The 16,868-nt window shown below is 48.3% G+C and overlaps 1 protein-coding gene across 2 annotated transcripts; it reads left to right on the forward strand.

The window, feature by feature from the left end:
* Positions 1-3,172: 3,172 nt before the first annotated feature.
* LOC117883275 (transforming growth factor beta activator LRRC32-like) lies at positions 3,173-7,738 on the forward strand. Of its 2 annotated transcripts, none has more exons than XM_034782437.1 (2): positions 3,173-3,354; positions 5,351-7,738. In XM_034782437.1, the coding sequence occupies exons 1-2, from the start codon at positions 3,235-3,237 to the stop codon at positions 7,346-7,348; spliced, it is 2,118 nt and encodes a 705-aa protein (XP_034638328.1). In that variant the 5' UTR covers positions 3,173-3,234; the 3' UTR covers positions 7,349-7,738. The 2 variants fall into 2 exon arrangements, with proteins under 2 accessions (XP_034638328.1, XP_034638329.1); XM_034782438.1 differs by having other exon boundaries at positions 3,215-3,354; positions 5,580-7,738.
* The last annotated feature ends 9,130 nt before the right edge of the window (positions 7,739-16,868 follow it).

The following is a 16,868-nucleotide window of genomic DNA, read 5'->3' on the forward strand; positions in this document are numbered from 1 at the left end:
CTCCAGAGAGCCCAATTCAACTTGCCTTGTGAAAGATATTATGCAGGGCCATATTCGATTACTCATGTGGCCCTACAGTCAGGGGTCCAAGCAGGCTCTTTTTCATGCTGCCAAACTCATCATGGCACTATCTTCAGCACAGGGATTAGCACAGGCACAAGATACCTCTTCTAGCACTACAGGTACCTGCACTGGCACAAAGATATTTCCCAGGACAGAGCCTACCCCAGGGGCTGTTCCCTTTGAGTGTGTCTGTGTTCCAGATGGTGCAGATATGCCCAGCACTATTGCAGCTGTCATTGGTGCCAGCACTGACACCTCTTCCTCTTCCTCTTCCTCTTCCAAAGGGCAGAATAGATATGGATAGGCACAGGGAATTCCCAGCCTTTGGATGGAAATGCTGGGGATTCTCCAAGGAGTACATGAGTGTGCCAGAGTCTGATCAGGGACTTTCAGTTAATTTCACCCTAAAGGCCTTAACCAGCTGTTTAAAGTGCACAGAGGAGTTCGTTTGGGTTCCCCCATCTGACACTCTGGGGATGTGGAAAAAGGCTAGGGGATGCACAGAGCCTGGGTCTTGTGCTAGGGAGTTATGTCACCCATAACCAGAGAAGTTAACTTTGTTCCCTTCCCTGTACTCCCTTCCCCCTCCTCTGCTCCTTGCTAGGGATGGTGAAGCTGGATGGAGGAGGTGAGCTTGAGAGCTGCAGGCCAGTGTCTCTTTAGATGGAGATTCCACGTTTTTGAGCTGTATACGTTTTGTGACATATTTTGATTGTTTCTAAAGAACAATAAAGGCTTGTTCTCTCTAAGGTCTGTGTTTGCCTTCATAGCCTTGAACCCAGGCCTTCAATAGAACCAATATGAACAAGCAAGGTTTAGAAGAGCTGATGCCTTCAGGGGTCCTGCACCCAGTGAGGACTGATGAAGAAGATGGGTTTAAAGCACTGTACCTGGTTTTCCAGTCCAGAGACTAGAACTTCCACAGGATTCTCTACTCCCTCATAAGAGCCCTGTTTATTCACTGAGATGCATGTGACCCTCAGCACTGCATTTTGCTTGAGCCCTGAACCATAAGAAACAAAGAGCTTTCCCACAATGTAAACCAGCAAGAGGATGGAAAAATCTAACATGCAGGCCCAGCTCAGCTCAGTTCCACTGTGCTCCACCTCCTTTTAAGACTACACCATATTCCTTCACCAAAGACACCAGGAGCTGGGGAAATAGCCTATTAGGAAACATCTAAAACAATTGCTGCAAAATAAGCTTTTGTGCATACTGGTCAGTGGCAGTGCTGCCTGCTGCAGGAAAGGAATGAAGAGTCAACAGCATTGAGCCAAACCAACAAAAAAGTCCACTTAGCAAAATATCCCATGAACTGTCCCAGCAGCCAAACATTCTTGTTGTTATATGTATGGACCAACCAGTAGGTGGCAGAGTGGCCCTGGATATGGGACTACAGAAAAATTCTTTTTTGATATATGCTGGTACTAGGGGAGCTAATATGAGTATGGTGACCAGATAGCAACTGTGAAAAAATGGGACAGAGGGTGGGAGGGTCGGGTGCCTATATAAGAAAAAGTCCCCAAAAATGGGACTGTCCCTATAAAAATGGGACATCTGGTCACCCTAAATATGAGGCTGTCATAGAAAAACCCCTCTCTCTCCTCTTTCTCCCCCAGTGCAGTGTAAATACCAGGCAATCATCTTCCAGCCATGCTTCGCACCATCAGGCTCCCAGGAAGAGGGCATGGTGATAATGGGCAGTGGCAGCACAAGTTGCCCCTCCCATCACCCACATATACCCCTGGCTCCAGCCGTGCCTGTTCTACCCTATACTAAGCCCCGCTAGGGAAAGACAGGTGGTCAGTCTCTGTGGCCCATTCAGTTCAGGGCTAACTGGGGGTGAAGGGATGTTGTGAACACCTACTTGCTGAGCCCTGGACTGAGACTGCCGACTCATTGTTCACTCACCCCAGTGATGGCTTCTGTTCTCTCTGCACTGCACCCTACACTGAAGGTGAAAGGCTCTTGCTGGCTGCTGCTGCTGCTCAGAGCTGTGTGGTTGGGGTGGGCATGTTCCCCTTTTGGTACATTTGTTACTGTCTGGGGGGCAGGAGAGGAGGTGGAATGCCAGGGGTTTAAACAGAGGCCACTTTTATGAGCCCATCTCTTCTGCCCTCGCCTCTCTTTTGATGTAGCTCAGGGAGGCTCCATCCCTTCGGGAGGCTTCTCTGATCTTGGGAATAGAAGCAGCCCATGGGCTGTGGAAGACTGGGCACCCCCTAGCAGAAGCACCAGTGGAGCCCATGGGATACTCCAGGTGCAGGAAACCCCTAGTGAGGGTGTGAGCTGGACTTCACCTCAGGACTGTGCTGAGTGACTCACTCACGGGAGCTGGATGGTAAAACCCTTGGTGTATTCGCTCCCCAGCAAAGGGTCAGGTATTATTGTAAAATTTCCCTCTGCATGAGCTGCAGTAGCCCAGAGAAGGAGAAGGGAATTCCCTCTCCAGGCTCACTCCAGCCTCGTCTCCCCCACCTCATGGAGGAAGGCCTGGCCAGTTGTGATGAACAAGGACCCCAGTGCTGTTTATCACCACAGCAAGGAATTCAATTCCCCTCAGATGTCCAGCACCTCCCACCTTGTGACTAGTTCCAGTTTGGGCAGCAAAGGGGGCCCTACTCTTCCAGTTTACATTTTGCCTGGTGGCACCATCTGGTCTTAGGTGCTAGCCTGAGCCCAGCATTTCCTACAGTGTCAAATTGTTCGCTTGGGATCCCTTATCCAAGCTAACCAGGCTTAGCTATGAGTTCTGACCCAGAGCACAGCAGGAAGTGGCTGCAGATAAGACCCTAGGACAAACCCTTTGGACAACAATGTGGTTTCCAAACTGGGGAATCCCCACAAAAACTCCTCTCTTTCCTTGGGCCTTGTCTGCTCCATTCTCTAATATTTATTTCCTTTATAGTTTCAAATAATCACCTGGAAGCATGTGCAGTGGCATCTCCACCCCCGTTCCCTAGTTTCTCTTTCCCTTGTGGCTTCATGCACTGTTTTTCCCCGTCAGAGGCGTATATCTTTATTTTCCCAGTACTGTAGCTGGGACTCCCACACACTATCTCCTTCCCCAAGCCCGCACTGGAGCCTATTTATATAGAAGTCTTCCTCTCCCTTAGCCCATATGAAAGCACTGAAGCAGTGGGAAGGGGCTGCTTGCTCCTGGAGCCCATCATGTTTCTGTCAGAACACCGGCTGGCTGAAAGAGGATATTTGCTGCTCTGGCTGCTCCCATCTGTTCTCAAAGCCCAGCCTAGTGCGGAGGTGAGCCCAAAGCCTCTGCCATGCCAGCAGGTAAGGCTAATTGCCCAGGTTCCTTTGTGATTTAATAGCCAAACGATGCCCCCGGCGGGTCTGAGACAGGAATTGCTGGTTGTGCTCATACCCTGCTGTGATACTGAAGGGGGCAAATGAAAGTTTAAAACCAGATTTTGAAAATCTTCCCCCAAAACTCTGACCACCTCAGCCTAGCAGCCACCCCTGTAATAGCCTGTCTTTTTAATGTCCCCTCTTACACTTTCTTGTCTCTCTCTGCTGCAAGGACTTTCAGACCTTCTCTTCAAGCCTCTCTCTCCCCCCCCCCCCACCTCTGCCTTGTAATCTCCCCACTTTGACCATTAGCCTTGTACCCAGGTGCTTTCATTTTGTCACCCTGTGATATTGTTACCCCTCATCTTCAGACAGACTCTGTCTTGAGCAGTTTTTTGGATACCATGTGTCTGAGTGAGGCTCTACACAGCACTTGTATGTCCAGGCCAGGAAATGCTAGATACCTTGGACACATCTTGTCACCCTGTATTGTCTGTTCCTCCCCCACTTTTCTGTGACTGATCTCCCCTTTGGGGACCAGTTGGTGAAACACCAGATCTATAGAATTAGAATGTGGGGGACAGAGCAGAGAGAGGAGGAGACCAACTGGGCCCCTATAAGCAATGAGAACGATGGCTTTCTCCTCCCCTTATACCTACCCAGCTTCTACTCCCTGGCTGTCTTGGCCTGGAGAGCAAGGGAACATGGGCCTGAAATCAAACCCAGTCTCTCCAATGACAGTGAGAGCACTAACTCCTAGGCATCTTTTTTTTCTTCATGGCCAGGCGCTAAAGCTGGATCTAGCTCCCAGCCAGTCACTCAAGTGAATGACAAACTATTTAAAACAAGGGACAGAGATCATGGCACTGCCTCCTGCTTGATCACACCCCCTGGCTGGGCCTTTTCCTGTTCACTAACTGATAGGCTGTGGTTAGAGGAGGTGGGATGGATCACTTGACACTTGAGGGAGGATTGTGGCTGCCAGAGGATTGAGGTTTCTCATTGTGGGATAAGAAATGACTAGGCAGGTCCCAGTGGGAACTATTCTTACTTCCCTGTCCCCTCCTTGAATATGTGCCTGTCTGAGGGCTGTGCTTGGGGGAGTGGTGCATGGCAAAGTGGAGCCATCAGGACACGCACCCCACTGCAGCCTAGGCTCTGGGATGCAGCTGGCAGACTCCACGAAGTCTCATACCCTTCTGCAGCCCAGTGAGTGTGGCACAGATCCTTGCTGGTAGAGGGAAAAGGATGATTGGTCAGTGATGATGGTACCTGAGAGCAGCCAATGAACAGTGGTGATCTAGCAGTTGGGAGCTGTCTGCCTCCCTCGTGCCTTATTTTTGTTCAGGAGAGGGAGCAGAGGTGCTGTGTGGTTCCTTCATTGAGTCTAAGCTGTGATTTGCTGGCCCAGCATAAGTGCATCTGTGTCACCCAGGCTGGAGGGCTTCAGCAGCACACACCAATAACCTGGCCTTCTTCAGGGGCTTCTCTGAAGGTAATAGTGCCAGCAGGACCCTCCCTAGAGGGGTGCGGGGCCCGGGGCAGAAGTGACGAATCATCACTTCCGGGACTGACCTCACCGGCCAATCGGTCCGGTCCGCGGGGGCCCCCAAAGCATGCGGCCCAGAACGGTCACCCCAATTCACCATACCCAAGGGATGGCTCTGAGTTCCAGCCCCCACCGTACCTCAGAAAGCCAGGTCACAACCCCCTACAGCTCTGAAAGAGCTTCCCACCCACAAGGTTGGATTTGTGATTATGCTAGAAACTGTGTGTGAAGGAGTTTATGCCTTGATCTCAGCCCACCATGGCCAAAGTACTTGCCTAAGGGGGGGGGGGAGTGCATGCTTGTGACTGAGAATTTCTAGTATAAATTCCAAACAGCAGTAAGGTGAGTGTGATAGGAGTGGAGCCACGTCTGAAATGAGGTGTGGGCTGAGCTCCTTCACTCTCATTGATGGCTTTCCTTGTTTCTCCATAGAGCTCAGTTCAGGTCTCATGCCAAGGTCTTGGCCTCCGCACATTTCCAGAGAAGCTTGGCCATGGGGTTAAGCAGCTCGACCTCTCTGACAACTTCATCCAAAACCTGACGGAAAGCTGCACATCAAAGTTAGGGCAGCTAGAGCACCTCAACATGCATTTCAACCAATTGGCAACTGTGTCAGAAATGGCCCTGACTCATCTAACTCATCTTCACTCTCTGCTCCTAGCTGCAAACCACCTTGATAGGAATTACTTCACCAATGGAAGAGCCTTCGGGTCACTGAGGAATCTAAAGGTCCTGGACCTTTCTGCAAATAATTTGGACAGTGATATGGCAGCCTGGTACTTCAGCAAACTCACCTCTTTAAAGAAACTGGATCTGTCCTGGAACAAGATGACCAGGCTGCCAGGGAGCATCTTCCAGGGAACTCTAAAGCTGAGAGAGATCAACCTTAACAATAACTACATCACGGAAATAGAGGAAGGAGCTTTTGAGGCTCTATTAAATCTAAAAGTGGTGAATTTAGCCATGAATTCCCTTCACTGTATCTCGGGCTTCAGCCTCACACAGCTGCAAGTTTTAAATCTCAGTTACAATGCCCTGGAGTTCTTTGTTACGGAGGAGAGAAAGGAACACTACCAGCTTCAGGTGCTAGATCTGAGTCATAACAAACTGATCTACTTTCCAGAGCTTCCCAAGATGCATCGCCTCACACACTTAAACCTCTCTGATAACGCCATGGTCTCTTTGGCTCCAAGTTCCACCAATACAGCAGAGTTCAGACTGCAGTATGATGAGATGGCAAGACCTAACATATCCTTGAATATTTACAATGCAGCAGCTAGACTGTCAAAGATAACTGACTTAGATCTCAGCAGTAACCTGTTGAATTTGTTCCCAGTTACTTTCCTTCACAATCTGAGCTCCCTCCAGAATCTCAATATGGCTAAGAACTGTCTCCATAATATAGCTGTGGAGTCATCTCCTGGTGATATGGAAAGCAAGGAGCCAGGCGTGATGCGTGACAATGCCTTTCTGTCAGTGCGATCACTGGATCTTCAAGACAATTTCATTCATTCCTTGCCACCGTGGTTTTTTGGTATTCTGCCCAAACTGGAAACACTTGACCTTGGTTCTAACAGCCTCCAGCCTTGTGAGAGCCAGAATGCTAATAAAAGAGAGATCCCAATAGGTCATAACTCAGATCAAAGAGGTAACTGTACATCCTTCTGTGACATACCGCAGCTGAAGTATCTGAGTTTACGTAGGAACAACATTGTGAGGCTATATCCTTACATGTTCAACCAAACCTCTTTGGTCTCCCTGGATCTGTCTGAGAATGAAGACTTGTTCATGCCAAAAGGAGCTCTGGAGGGTTTGGAATTCTCTTTGCAGAAGCTCTCTCTGAGAGGAAATCAGATGGACAACAACAAGACAGAGTTCCCTTGTCTGAAGATGCTGAAAAAGTTGGACATCTCAGACAACAAGTTGAGTCTTTTGCCCCCTGATCTTGTCTGCTCTCCACTGGAAAATCTGGACATTCGCAATAACAATCTCCAGGCCTTAGAGAAACCTGCCACTGTAAGATGGTCCAGCAGCCTCAATCATCTGAATGTTGCTGGCAATCCCTTTAGCTGTTGTGCACTGAGCTGGCTGGAAATTCTACAAGCTGCCCATGTGAGTGTGTTGGATCTGAATGAAACTCTGTGCTCTTATCAGGACAAGAACAGGAACTTCTCAACTAAGATAGCCAACAAGACCATGTGGCTTTGTCCTCATCAGATAGGAAATCGCTACCTGATGGTATTGATGGTGGTGGTGATCACTCTTTGCTTTCTGTTTCTCAGCTGTGGGATATGCTGTCGTCTGAAAAAGAGTCGTCAGCTGTCAAAGTATCTGGGATTCAGAAGCAACAGGGTGGACCCCATTCCTTATCATCCAAATAAGGAAAAGAGAACTGAACAGATAGCAATAGACCGAGTTACAGAAGTATAGTACAGGACAGGAGAGGGAGAATAATATTTATTGTATTTTAGGCACCTGCCCCTCACTAATACATTAAAGGTTTCACAAACACGACAATAAAACATTCAAAATCAAATCAATATGCTGTGCTCCCTCTTGATGCAAGCAGCCTAGACACATGCTGTAGCTTCCATGGGCCATCTCTCCATACTGCTTTTTTTGTGTGCAAGGAATAACTGCTCATTGTGGGAGACTTGGAAATGTTTTGTTGTAGTTAGAAAGAATTCCCTGGTGGGTTTCCTGCCCTGAAACAAGGCCGGTGCTCTTTGAATGGATCTCTCCCTCCTGCTTCTTCCATCGCTCAGGGCTGAACCCATCCTCTCCTATTTGTGAGCAGATCGTTATCTCCACAGCAACAGAATTGTTATTCTACAGAACTGGTGTTCAGCATTGTCCAGGAGTTGTCACCCAGCCTTTCAATAGGCAAACTAAATACTCCTTACTTGTCAACCTAGTAAACAAGAAGCCCCCCACCTCTGCTTTCCCCCCTGCAATATGAGGGCTGCAGAGTCATGTGAAATGCTCCTTGTAAAGATGTGTTAGGCCTGGTCTACACCTAAAATTTAGGTCAATCTAGCTACAGTGCTCAGAGGTGTGAAAAGTTCACACCCTGGGAGATGTAGTTAAACTGAGCTAAGCCCTGATATAGACATTGCTAGATCCTCAGAAAAATTCTTCCATCAACCTAGCAACCACCTCTCAAGGGAGAGGATTTACCGCAGCAATAGAAAAACCCTTCCATCACCAAGGCTCTTCCATTCCATTGCTGCAGCTGTTTGGCTGTAGCACTTGTAGTGTGGACAAACCTGTAGTGTATTCTTCTGTAATGGCCCAAACACAACAGCTTACAGTATCAAAAATGGCCTTGTGAGGAATGGGGAAAGGGTGATTTCTGTAGAATCCCAGGATATTGTTTAAAAATGTGACTCTCCCCTTTGTTGACACTCCTGTCCCTTGAACTTTCATCCAAATCTTTGTGCTGAGTTGACACTTCTAAATGGCTCTGAGCAGTGCAGATTGTGCCTGAGGGCAGCTTGCCATGTTCTTGGCCATTGCGATAGGAATTAATCTACCTCAACAAAAAGAACCTGAGTTGAAAATTCTCAGCCTCTCTGTCTGCTTTTAAGACAAAACTCCTAAGCTTTTCAGGTCAGTGTGCAGGCAGATGGACATCCTCAGAGCTTGAACTAGGACAGCCAAGCCACAATTTCTGAACTGTCATAAACCTGCAGTGACATTTTCCACAATGATAGGAGAGTGCAATCTGGCTGTCTAGCTCCAGGGACAGCTGCCCCCCCTCCCCCCATGGAAGCCATCAAGGCAAAGAGCTCCCAGACACTCTAACCAGTAACACTCTCATCATTGGTGCTCACGCTGCCCAGATAATCATCAGATGCTGCAGGAGCAGAGTCCTGAAAGCAATAAAACATGCTGAGCAGGGCCGGGTGAGTAGGGGACTCTGCTCCTGTGGTACTGAGACTGCAGCTCTCTTGCTGCCAGGTTACTCCTTCCTGGACTCAGGAAGCCAAAGAGAAACACTCATTAGCATCATGGGTGTTGTGCTTGAGCGCAGACACATTCATTTTCCACTCTGTCGCTGCCAGGATTGCTGTGACAAAAACCATTGCTTTTCAGGTTTCCTCAGTTCTAGTCTTTGTCACCCCAGCGAGCCTGGCACTGATTGTAACACCCAGGAACGTTTACAAGTCGAGCTCTACATGTCTGGTGCTGCAGAGTACTGCAGAGTGAATGGGGTTTGGAAAAAGGTTAAATTATTCATGAATTGTCATTAAATGATTTATTGTAAAATAAAGGACACTTTGCTCTAAAGACGGTGCTGCCCTCTACCTCCCCCCAATCCCTGCCACCTGCATTGTGTCTGTACGTCTGCAACTACTGCCTTATCTCATTGGATGGAGCTGAGCTCATGTTTCCATGTTCAGTTCAGACTCTTTGATCCAGAAGGGTACTGTGGTCATGTCAAGATCGGCCATGGGATTATGCTGTTCTCTATTCTATTGTGCTTCCCTCCTTACCCACCAGGCTCTGTTGTTGTCTGTGGATTTATTCATCTCATTTACATTTGAAGCTCCTTAGGACAGGGATGTATTTTCTTATTTGTCTTTAGAGCACTGTGTACACACCACTGGTGCTATATAAGCAGTCTGGCTGCTCCCAAGAGCTGTGATTATCATGCAAGAGAAGGTAAGGGAGAGAGGGCTGGTTGCCCTGTGCATATCCAGAGCATGGTTACTTCAGAGGGTGTTTCATGATAAACAAAGCCCCAGTTGCAGGTGCTGTTGTTTTTTGACAGGTGTTTTTGAAGGTGTAAATGTGCATTTTGGGTGGCCTCTTGGTTAGGAATGTTCCTCATTTAACCCACATACTGGGCTGTACTTTCCTCCATGCATTCCACAGTATGTTGCTTTGGCCTTCACCTGGTTTATTCATCACCACCTTCCGCTGCCCCATGAAGAAGCCTTCAGTGTTGTACATTCCATGCACTCTAAACCAGGACAGCCCTGCTGTGCCCCACTGAGAGCTTTGTTAGTAATTCACCTGGTACCTAAGAGCCATACCTGCTGGCAATGTAAAATGGAACCAATTACAGGCACCTTCACCTTTAATATGAAAGGGCAGCCCAGGGAGTCTACAGACCCCAGTATGCCTCCCTTTCAATCTGAGTGAATGGTCACTTGAATTGAGCTGGAACATTGCATGCTGGGCCCTTTAGTCTTCATTAGACGTACTTCTGTATTAAAGGAGACTCTGGATGCAACCACATGCAAAAGTCTCGGTGCTGCCTTTGTGCCCGAAGCTGCTCTTTCAGATGTCGACCCTGCTCCAGTCCTCACAAAGATGCAAGAAGCAGCTTTCAAAGGCTGGAGATTCTTTGTTCTCTGTTGCTCAGTGTGCCAAGCACAGCATCTAAGGGGAAGACAGGGAGGGAGGAATGTTTTCCCATAATCCCTAGGGCTTATATAGTGCTGTGGCCATTGAATATTTCACAGGTTTCAGAGTAACAGCCGTGTTAGTCTGTATCCGCAAAAAGAAGAACAGGAGTACTTGTGGCACCTTAGAGACTAACAAATTTATTAGAGCATAAGCTTTCGTGGACTGCATCCGAAGAAGTGGGCTGTAGTCCACGAAAGCTTATGCTCTAATAAATTTGTTAGTCTCTAAGGTGCCACAAGTACTCCTGTTCTTCTTTTTGCGNCACTTAGGCCTTGTCTTCATGAGGAAAAAAGGTGCATTCTCAACTCGAGTTAGCTAACACGGGATAAAATCCTAGAGAAGATAAGGCAATTTGTGGTTTCACATGAGCTAGCAGGTTGAGTTAGACTATGAGGGAGCCTTGGGTTTACCTTGACCTGTTCAAGTGCGTTAATACTACAACTGCCTTGTCTTCACTAGGATTTTACCTCATGCTCATTAACTTAAGAACAGAACAGAACACACCTTTTTCCTAGTGAATACACAGCTGTAGTGTCTGTGAAATATTCGCAAAAAGAAGAACAGGAGTACTTGTGGCACCTTAGAGACTAACAAATTTATTAGAGCATAAGCTTTCGTGGACTGCATCCGAAGAAGTGGGCTGTAGTCCACGAAAGCTTATGCTCTAATAAATTTGTTAGTCTCTAAGGTGCCACAAGTACTCCTGTTCTTCTTTTTGCGAATATTTCACAGACACTACAGCTGTGTATTCACTAGGAAAAAGGTGTGTTCTGTTCTGTTCTTAAGTTAATGAGCATGAGGTAAAATCCTAGTGAAGACAAGGCAGTTGTAGTATTAACGCACTTGAACAGGTCAAGGTAAACCCAAGGCTCCCTCATAGTCTAACTCAACCTGCTAGCTCATGTGAAACCACAAATTGCCTTATCTTCTCTAGGATTTTATCCCGTGTTAGCTAACTCGAGTTGAGAATGCACCTTTTTTCCTCATGAAGACAAGGCCTAAGTGAGCCTCCTGTCCCCTGTGCAGCAGGTGAGGGAGAGTGGTGTTGGAGGTTGAGTAACTGAGGCGAGTGGGAGACTCTTACACTATGTTCTGGGGTCGAAGGATCTTTGCAAAAGAAGCTCATGAACGTTTTCCCTCTAAGTTTACCCTGTTTCTCCCCGTGAGGGAGATTGAGGTTTTCTAAGCATTTCTAGGTAAGGTGATGCTTGTTCTGTGCATTAGGGACAGAAAAACCTGCCATACCATGCATTTGCTCTCCCTCCTCAGAGCTCAGTGGGCCCCACTGGGTGCCCTATATATGGAAGAGGGAGACTATTTCCTTCGCGTTTACACTGGCACCCATTGTTGTCCCCGCTGCCACTCCTTTCCAATATCTCTTAATACCGCTTGCTTGTTCTGTGTGACTCAGCAAAACTCCCCTGACAGCTGTTTCTAATTAGAGGTGCTGGGTTTTTTGTTCTTGGCACTTCCTTCCTCTGTGATGGGGCTCAGTAGGGACTGGAACCTGCCACAGCCCAGCCAGTGCGGCATCTCGGTGGGAGGGAGATTTCCTCAGTGGAGAGTGACATGAAGACAATTTGCAAAGTCTTTCCTGCTTTGCAGCCTCCTTTTAGAATCTCCCTCCTGGTGTGTCTGAAATCTCCCTCACTCGCACTGTCCCAGCCTGATGGTCCAGAAAAAGCAGAAGTGAAATTGTTCTCGTTACATTGGCATGTTTTCCCTAACTGGATCATACCTGCTGAGCTTCCATCAAAGGAGATGGATGGGAGCCCGGAGATGCAACCAGCCAGGTAGCCCAAACTATGGACTGTGCTGCTGTAGGTGGGCATGGGCTCAGGGTCGTGCGAAGCGCTGTCTCTAACAGTGTCCTAGCCCTTTAGGATCCCTTACAGAGTGGCATTACAAACTGCTCCAGCCTCTCCAGCTAGTGCTGGGGACAGTCCCCCGGCCCTTCAGTGCCTAGCCCATGGGAGGAGGCATTGCTGTTACAGTCATCTGGGTGAGCTTGCTGCTCAAGGCTATAACTGGGCTGTCTGAGTTAGTCCCTGTGTGAGTTCACCGAGTATGGGCCGGTTCTGGAAGGTCACTGCCTCCCACGGCCCACTTCTTAGTATCTTTTCTGTGGTGAAGCCACGAGTTCAGCCAGCAAACCAGAAAGAGGAAGGAGGCCTGGCCCTAAGCAAGAGGCAGCCCCTCCCTCCTGGAATGTTTGCCTACTGTCTCTTCTGCCCTGGGTCACCTACCCCCTCCGTGAGGAGCTCTGAGCTGGGGAAGTGGGTACTTGCCCCTAGTGGATGCAAAGTGCATGCAGACCGCCCCCACTCAAGGATTTGTCTGCACTAAGGCAGTGACAGGGGAGCTGTCTCACTCCTGAACAGTGCTGGGGATGGAAGAGTCACCACCACATGACAGCCTGACACTTCTGGAGTGTTGGTGGCTTTACGTCATTGCAAAACAGAATCCTCAGCTAGTGTAATGTCATCTCAAACTCATCGAATACCACCAGCAGCCTCCCTCCGGCTACCAAGGGGCTCTCTCTTCTCTCTGTCCCCATTTCACTTCTAGCTGCCGGATGGAAGAAGGATTCCCTCTTTTTCCCCATTCTTGGGCAACACTGTACAGGGCTCTTTGCTCAGCTCTCCCCATTGCCTCGTGTGAGTAAGGCAGCCCATGGATGTTGGCATCTGTGACCTGTACTTTGGTGAAAAGCACCAAACCAGCCAGTGATGTGTGCCAGAGTAATGCAGGGCGCTGAAGGGCACCCAAAAATGGGTTAGGGCACCCCTAAGGGCCCCTAACTCCAATAGTTGCCCTTTTTCCATCATCCTTTGTTCTGGTCTGCCTATCCAAGCCAAATTAATGTATCAGCGAAGAGTTCATGAGAGCTATTATCAAATCCTTTGATGAGCACAGCTCTATCATCCTATCACAGAAGCAATCAAGTTTCCCTAGCAAGCTCTCTCTGTGGCCCCCTCAATGCTGTTTAGCTAATGCTCACAGTTCCCTTAATGTCCAGGTATTTCATAACCTTTTCCTCTCTCTCTATTCTTCCGCCTTTCACTTAGGAGGGCGGTTACAGAGACTTGCCCTGCCTACAGAAGTTTGACCAATTTAACAAGGTGTGATGTGGCACTGGATTAATGGAATGAGGGCAGCTTCTGTGCACGGACAAGCCCAGTGACAGGTTGCAGTTTGCCTGGATCCCTCTGCTGTCCTTCCTACAAGATTTCCCCAGGGAGACCGTCTGTCAGCTGACTTCCTAGACATGTTATCCAGACTGGCTGGTTTGGACATAGTCCTATTGTCCAAGTGTTCCCTTCCCTGCTTTTTATCCTTTTATACAGGCTCTTCCGCCCCTCCCCCCATGACCCACAGACGGGTCACAAGAACAACACCAGCTACTCTGGTGGGTGGTGGTGGTTACTGTGGCTCCATTTCACTTTCTCCATGATATTCCCTCCTCCACCCCCCCAAAAAAAAACTTTGTGTAGAGTCTATATAGAAAAGTGAAGCCTCCCTCCTGACCTGGGAAAACCCCTCAGGATGGAGTGTGACACGGAAGTGGACTGGGTATTTTTAGCACTTACCCTTTGTTCGTTCTCTGGTTCAGGTTGGAAAGAGGAACTGATCTCAACTGAAGAATGGTGTTTGCTTTAAAAGGAAGCCCTTGTTTGTGGGCCAGTCATTGCAAGACTCATCTGCAAAGGGGGCGACCTACAAAGTCACCTTTTTAGGAGGCAGCATGTTCCAGTGGCCTGAGCTTGGGAACAGCTCAGCAGCTGAACTGAGCCAGCAGCTTCTGAATTTTAACCCGGACGCTGACACTGGCTCATTATGGGAGTTTGGCACTTACCCTCTTTCCCTTATTTTCCCCATCAGAGAGTCAGGGAAGGTAATAATGATCTTCATGGTATGCTATTAAACAGGCAGCATTTGCCAATGGCTCCTGCACAGTAACCAGTGACTGCAGTTTCTTCCAAGCCTATGAAAAACTACCATGTCTCGGCTAGCACTAGGCCGTGTCCGTCTGCAAATGTTGCCCCTAATTGGCAACTACTGGGTCTCCCGGGGCAGATACGAATGTGAATTAGCTAATGTTAGTGCAGTGCTGTGTGAGTGCTCAGCTGTAGTAGTAGTATTTCTGCCTCTTCTAACACAGGGCGGCTCAGAGCCAGGCTCTACACCCTGTTCCATTTTATCCTTAATTCCCAGCAGCCTGACAGCATTACCACTTGGGAGTGCTTCCCAGCCAGACCGCAAGCTCCTTTGCTCAGCTTGTGCAAACAACTTTGAAGAGTCCTCCTAGTTCATGAAGCCTCCTGCTCATAACAACCAACCCCATCCTATGTCTGTCTGTCTGCCATACTGTGCGTGTACCCATAGGGCCTCCACACTAACTTATTCCAGGAGAGGATCCTGTTCTGTGATTGGGACAATTAATGTCCTGTAAAATAATAACAAACCACTGTGCCCCCATTTTGGTTTCTGGTGGCTTTTGCTACTGGCTACTCCGGGCTTCTTCTAAACCCTATTATCCAGCTCTTCCTGCAATGTATATACTCTGCTCATTGCTACAACTGCTTCTTGTTGGGCTTCTCTTCCGTAGCCACCAACCACTGGACAGGCATGAGAAGAGCCCAAGGCATCAGGCAGCCATTTCTTCCACTGGACCTTTTAATCCAATCAAAACAAAGTAGTGAAACATTGCTCCTTTGACCTGGTAGGAAAGTTTGGTCCTTCGGGGGCAGGCCTGCGACTCTAGAATTGCCTGTGGAAATGGTGTGACTCTGAGACTTGTGTTTGATCCGCTGCTAACATGCAGCAAAGCCCCTCTCCCATCTGGTCACAGCAGAGATGAGTAAATGCTTTTACCTGCTCTGGTGTTCATAGAATATCAGGGTTGGAAGGGACCTCAGGAGGTCATCTAGTCCAACCCCCAAAATACAACTCTGGTGGGACTCAAACCCACAACCTTTGAATGGCTTCATCTATCATTGATCTAGAAGTCCAATGCACTATCCATTGCACCACAGAGTCTGTGGCTGCAGAGACACTATGTGGCTGTATTGCAGGCTTCACTGAGGTCAGGGGTCAGACAGACAAAATTGCTGCATGCTGGCTGCTTCAAGCCTCTGCCATACTCCATACCCTGAGTAACACTGACAGCGAGGCTGGCTCCTCAGTTTCAGATGCATAAGTACTTGGATATCATACTCACCAACTCTCCTTTCCCTCTCCCTTTCAAACTGTCACTGGCGTTGATATTTGAGTGCTTTGGGATTTTAATAGATTTGCCTGCTAATTACTTGATTTTAGATTCTTGAGTTTGCCAAGTTGCCAGTTTAAAGTACCAGCCATACCCAGGGCTATCTGGGTGAACTGAAACCAAACAATGATTTGGTGTATCTGGGCCAGGATGCATCAAACAGGTATCAATCCAGGGCAATGGGGCACAGAATGCCAGTCTGGGATCTCTCACATTCTGTCAAGGGTGACAAGCTAGCTAGCTAAGGCAGTTTGTACCAAAGACAGGCAGAGGATGACTCCAAGATCAGATTCTCTGCCTACCCGCTGGGAGGAGACAAACTGGAATGGGGTCCTTGTGCCCCCCGGAAGGTGCCACAAGTACTCCTGTTATTCTTATTTCTGTGCCTCCTGGAATGGGTTCTGGACAGGAGCTCTGCCTCCAGTTTTAATGCACCAACTAAAAAAATTATTTTATGTCATAAATTGCAATCTGCCAATGCCAGCACTGAATGCAGGAGTGCAATGAAAGTGGGAAGGCCCAACTGATGGGTACCAACTGGACTCTCATTTTGCCTTTATTTATGTTCTGCAGACCACAGTACAGAACATCTGGGAATTCTGGGTATGTGACTATGTCCCCCACTAGATAGTACCCTCACCTTATATTTTCATATGATCTCTGATTGTGACTGTAGAGGGTTCTTAGGAGCTAGCTTTTTCATAATTCAAGATAATGAGCCACTAGGCTGGTATTTGGTTCTGTAGTCTGTTTGGGTGGGTTCTGGAGGTAGGCCAAATCAGGACTGGAGTTTGGGTGTAAATTCAACGGCAACAAATTTTGGTGAGCTGTTGACATGAGATTTCTCCCCTATCTTGGGCCAAACCCACCTGTTCTCTCATTAGTTCAATCATCTCCAAGCCAGAACTGAAAAAAATCACACCTGGACTCCTGACCAGATGCACCTGGTGCCTCCTGTGGGCATTCCTGCCTGTGGAGACTGAACTCTGAGGAGCTGACCCCTGGACAGAATGATGTGCAGTTAGTTACACTTGCCATAGACACCAGGCCCAGCTGCATGTCTGGGATGTAAGCTGCCCCACTGCCAGAGGGTCAGGAGCCCATGGTCTGGAATCCTCAGGTCACCAGTTCATACTTTACAGCCTCATTGAAAAGGAGATGTGGAAAGGTTTATGGTGGTCATAAAGGTGGAGTGAATGGGAGAATAGAAAAGGAAGGGAGCTGAGGGGGAGCCTGTGCTTGGGTGTATGCAGGGGGGAAGGGACT

Source organism: Trachemys scripta, chromosome 9 (genome assembly GCF_013100865.1).
Source record: "Trachemys scripta elegans isolate TJP31775 chromosome 9, CAS_Tse_1.0, whole genome shotgun sequence".
Lineage (NCBI taxonomy): Eukaryota > Metazoa > Chordata > Testudines > Emydidae > Trachemys > Trachemys scripta.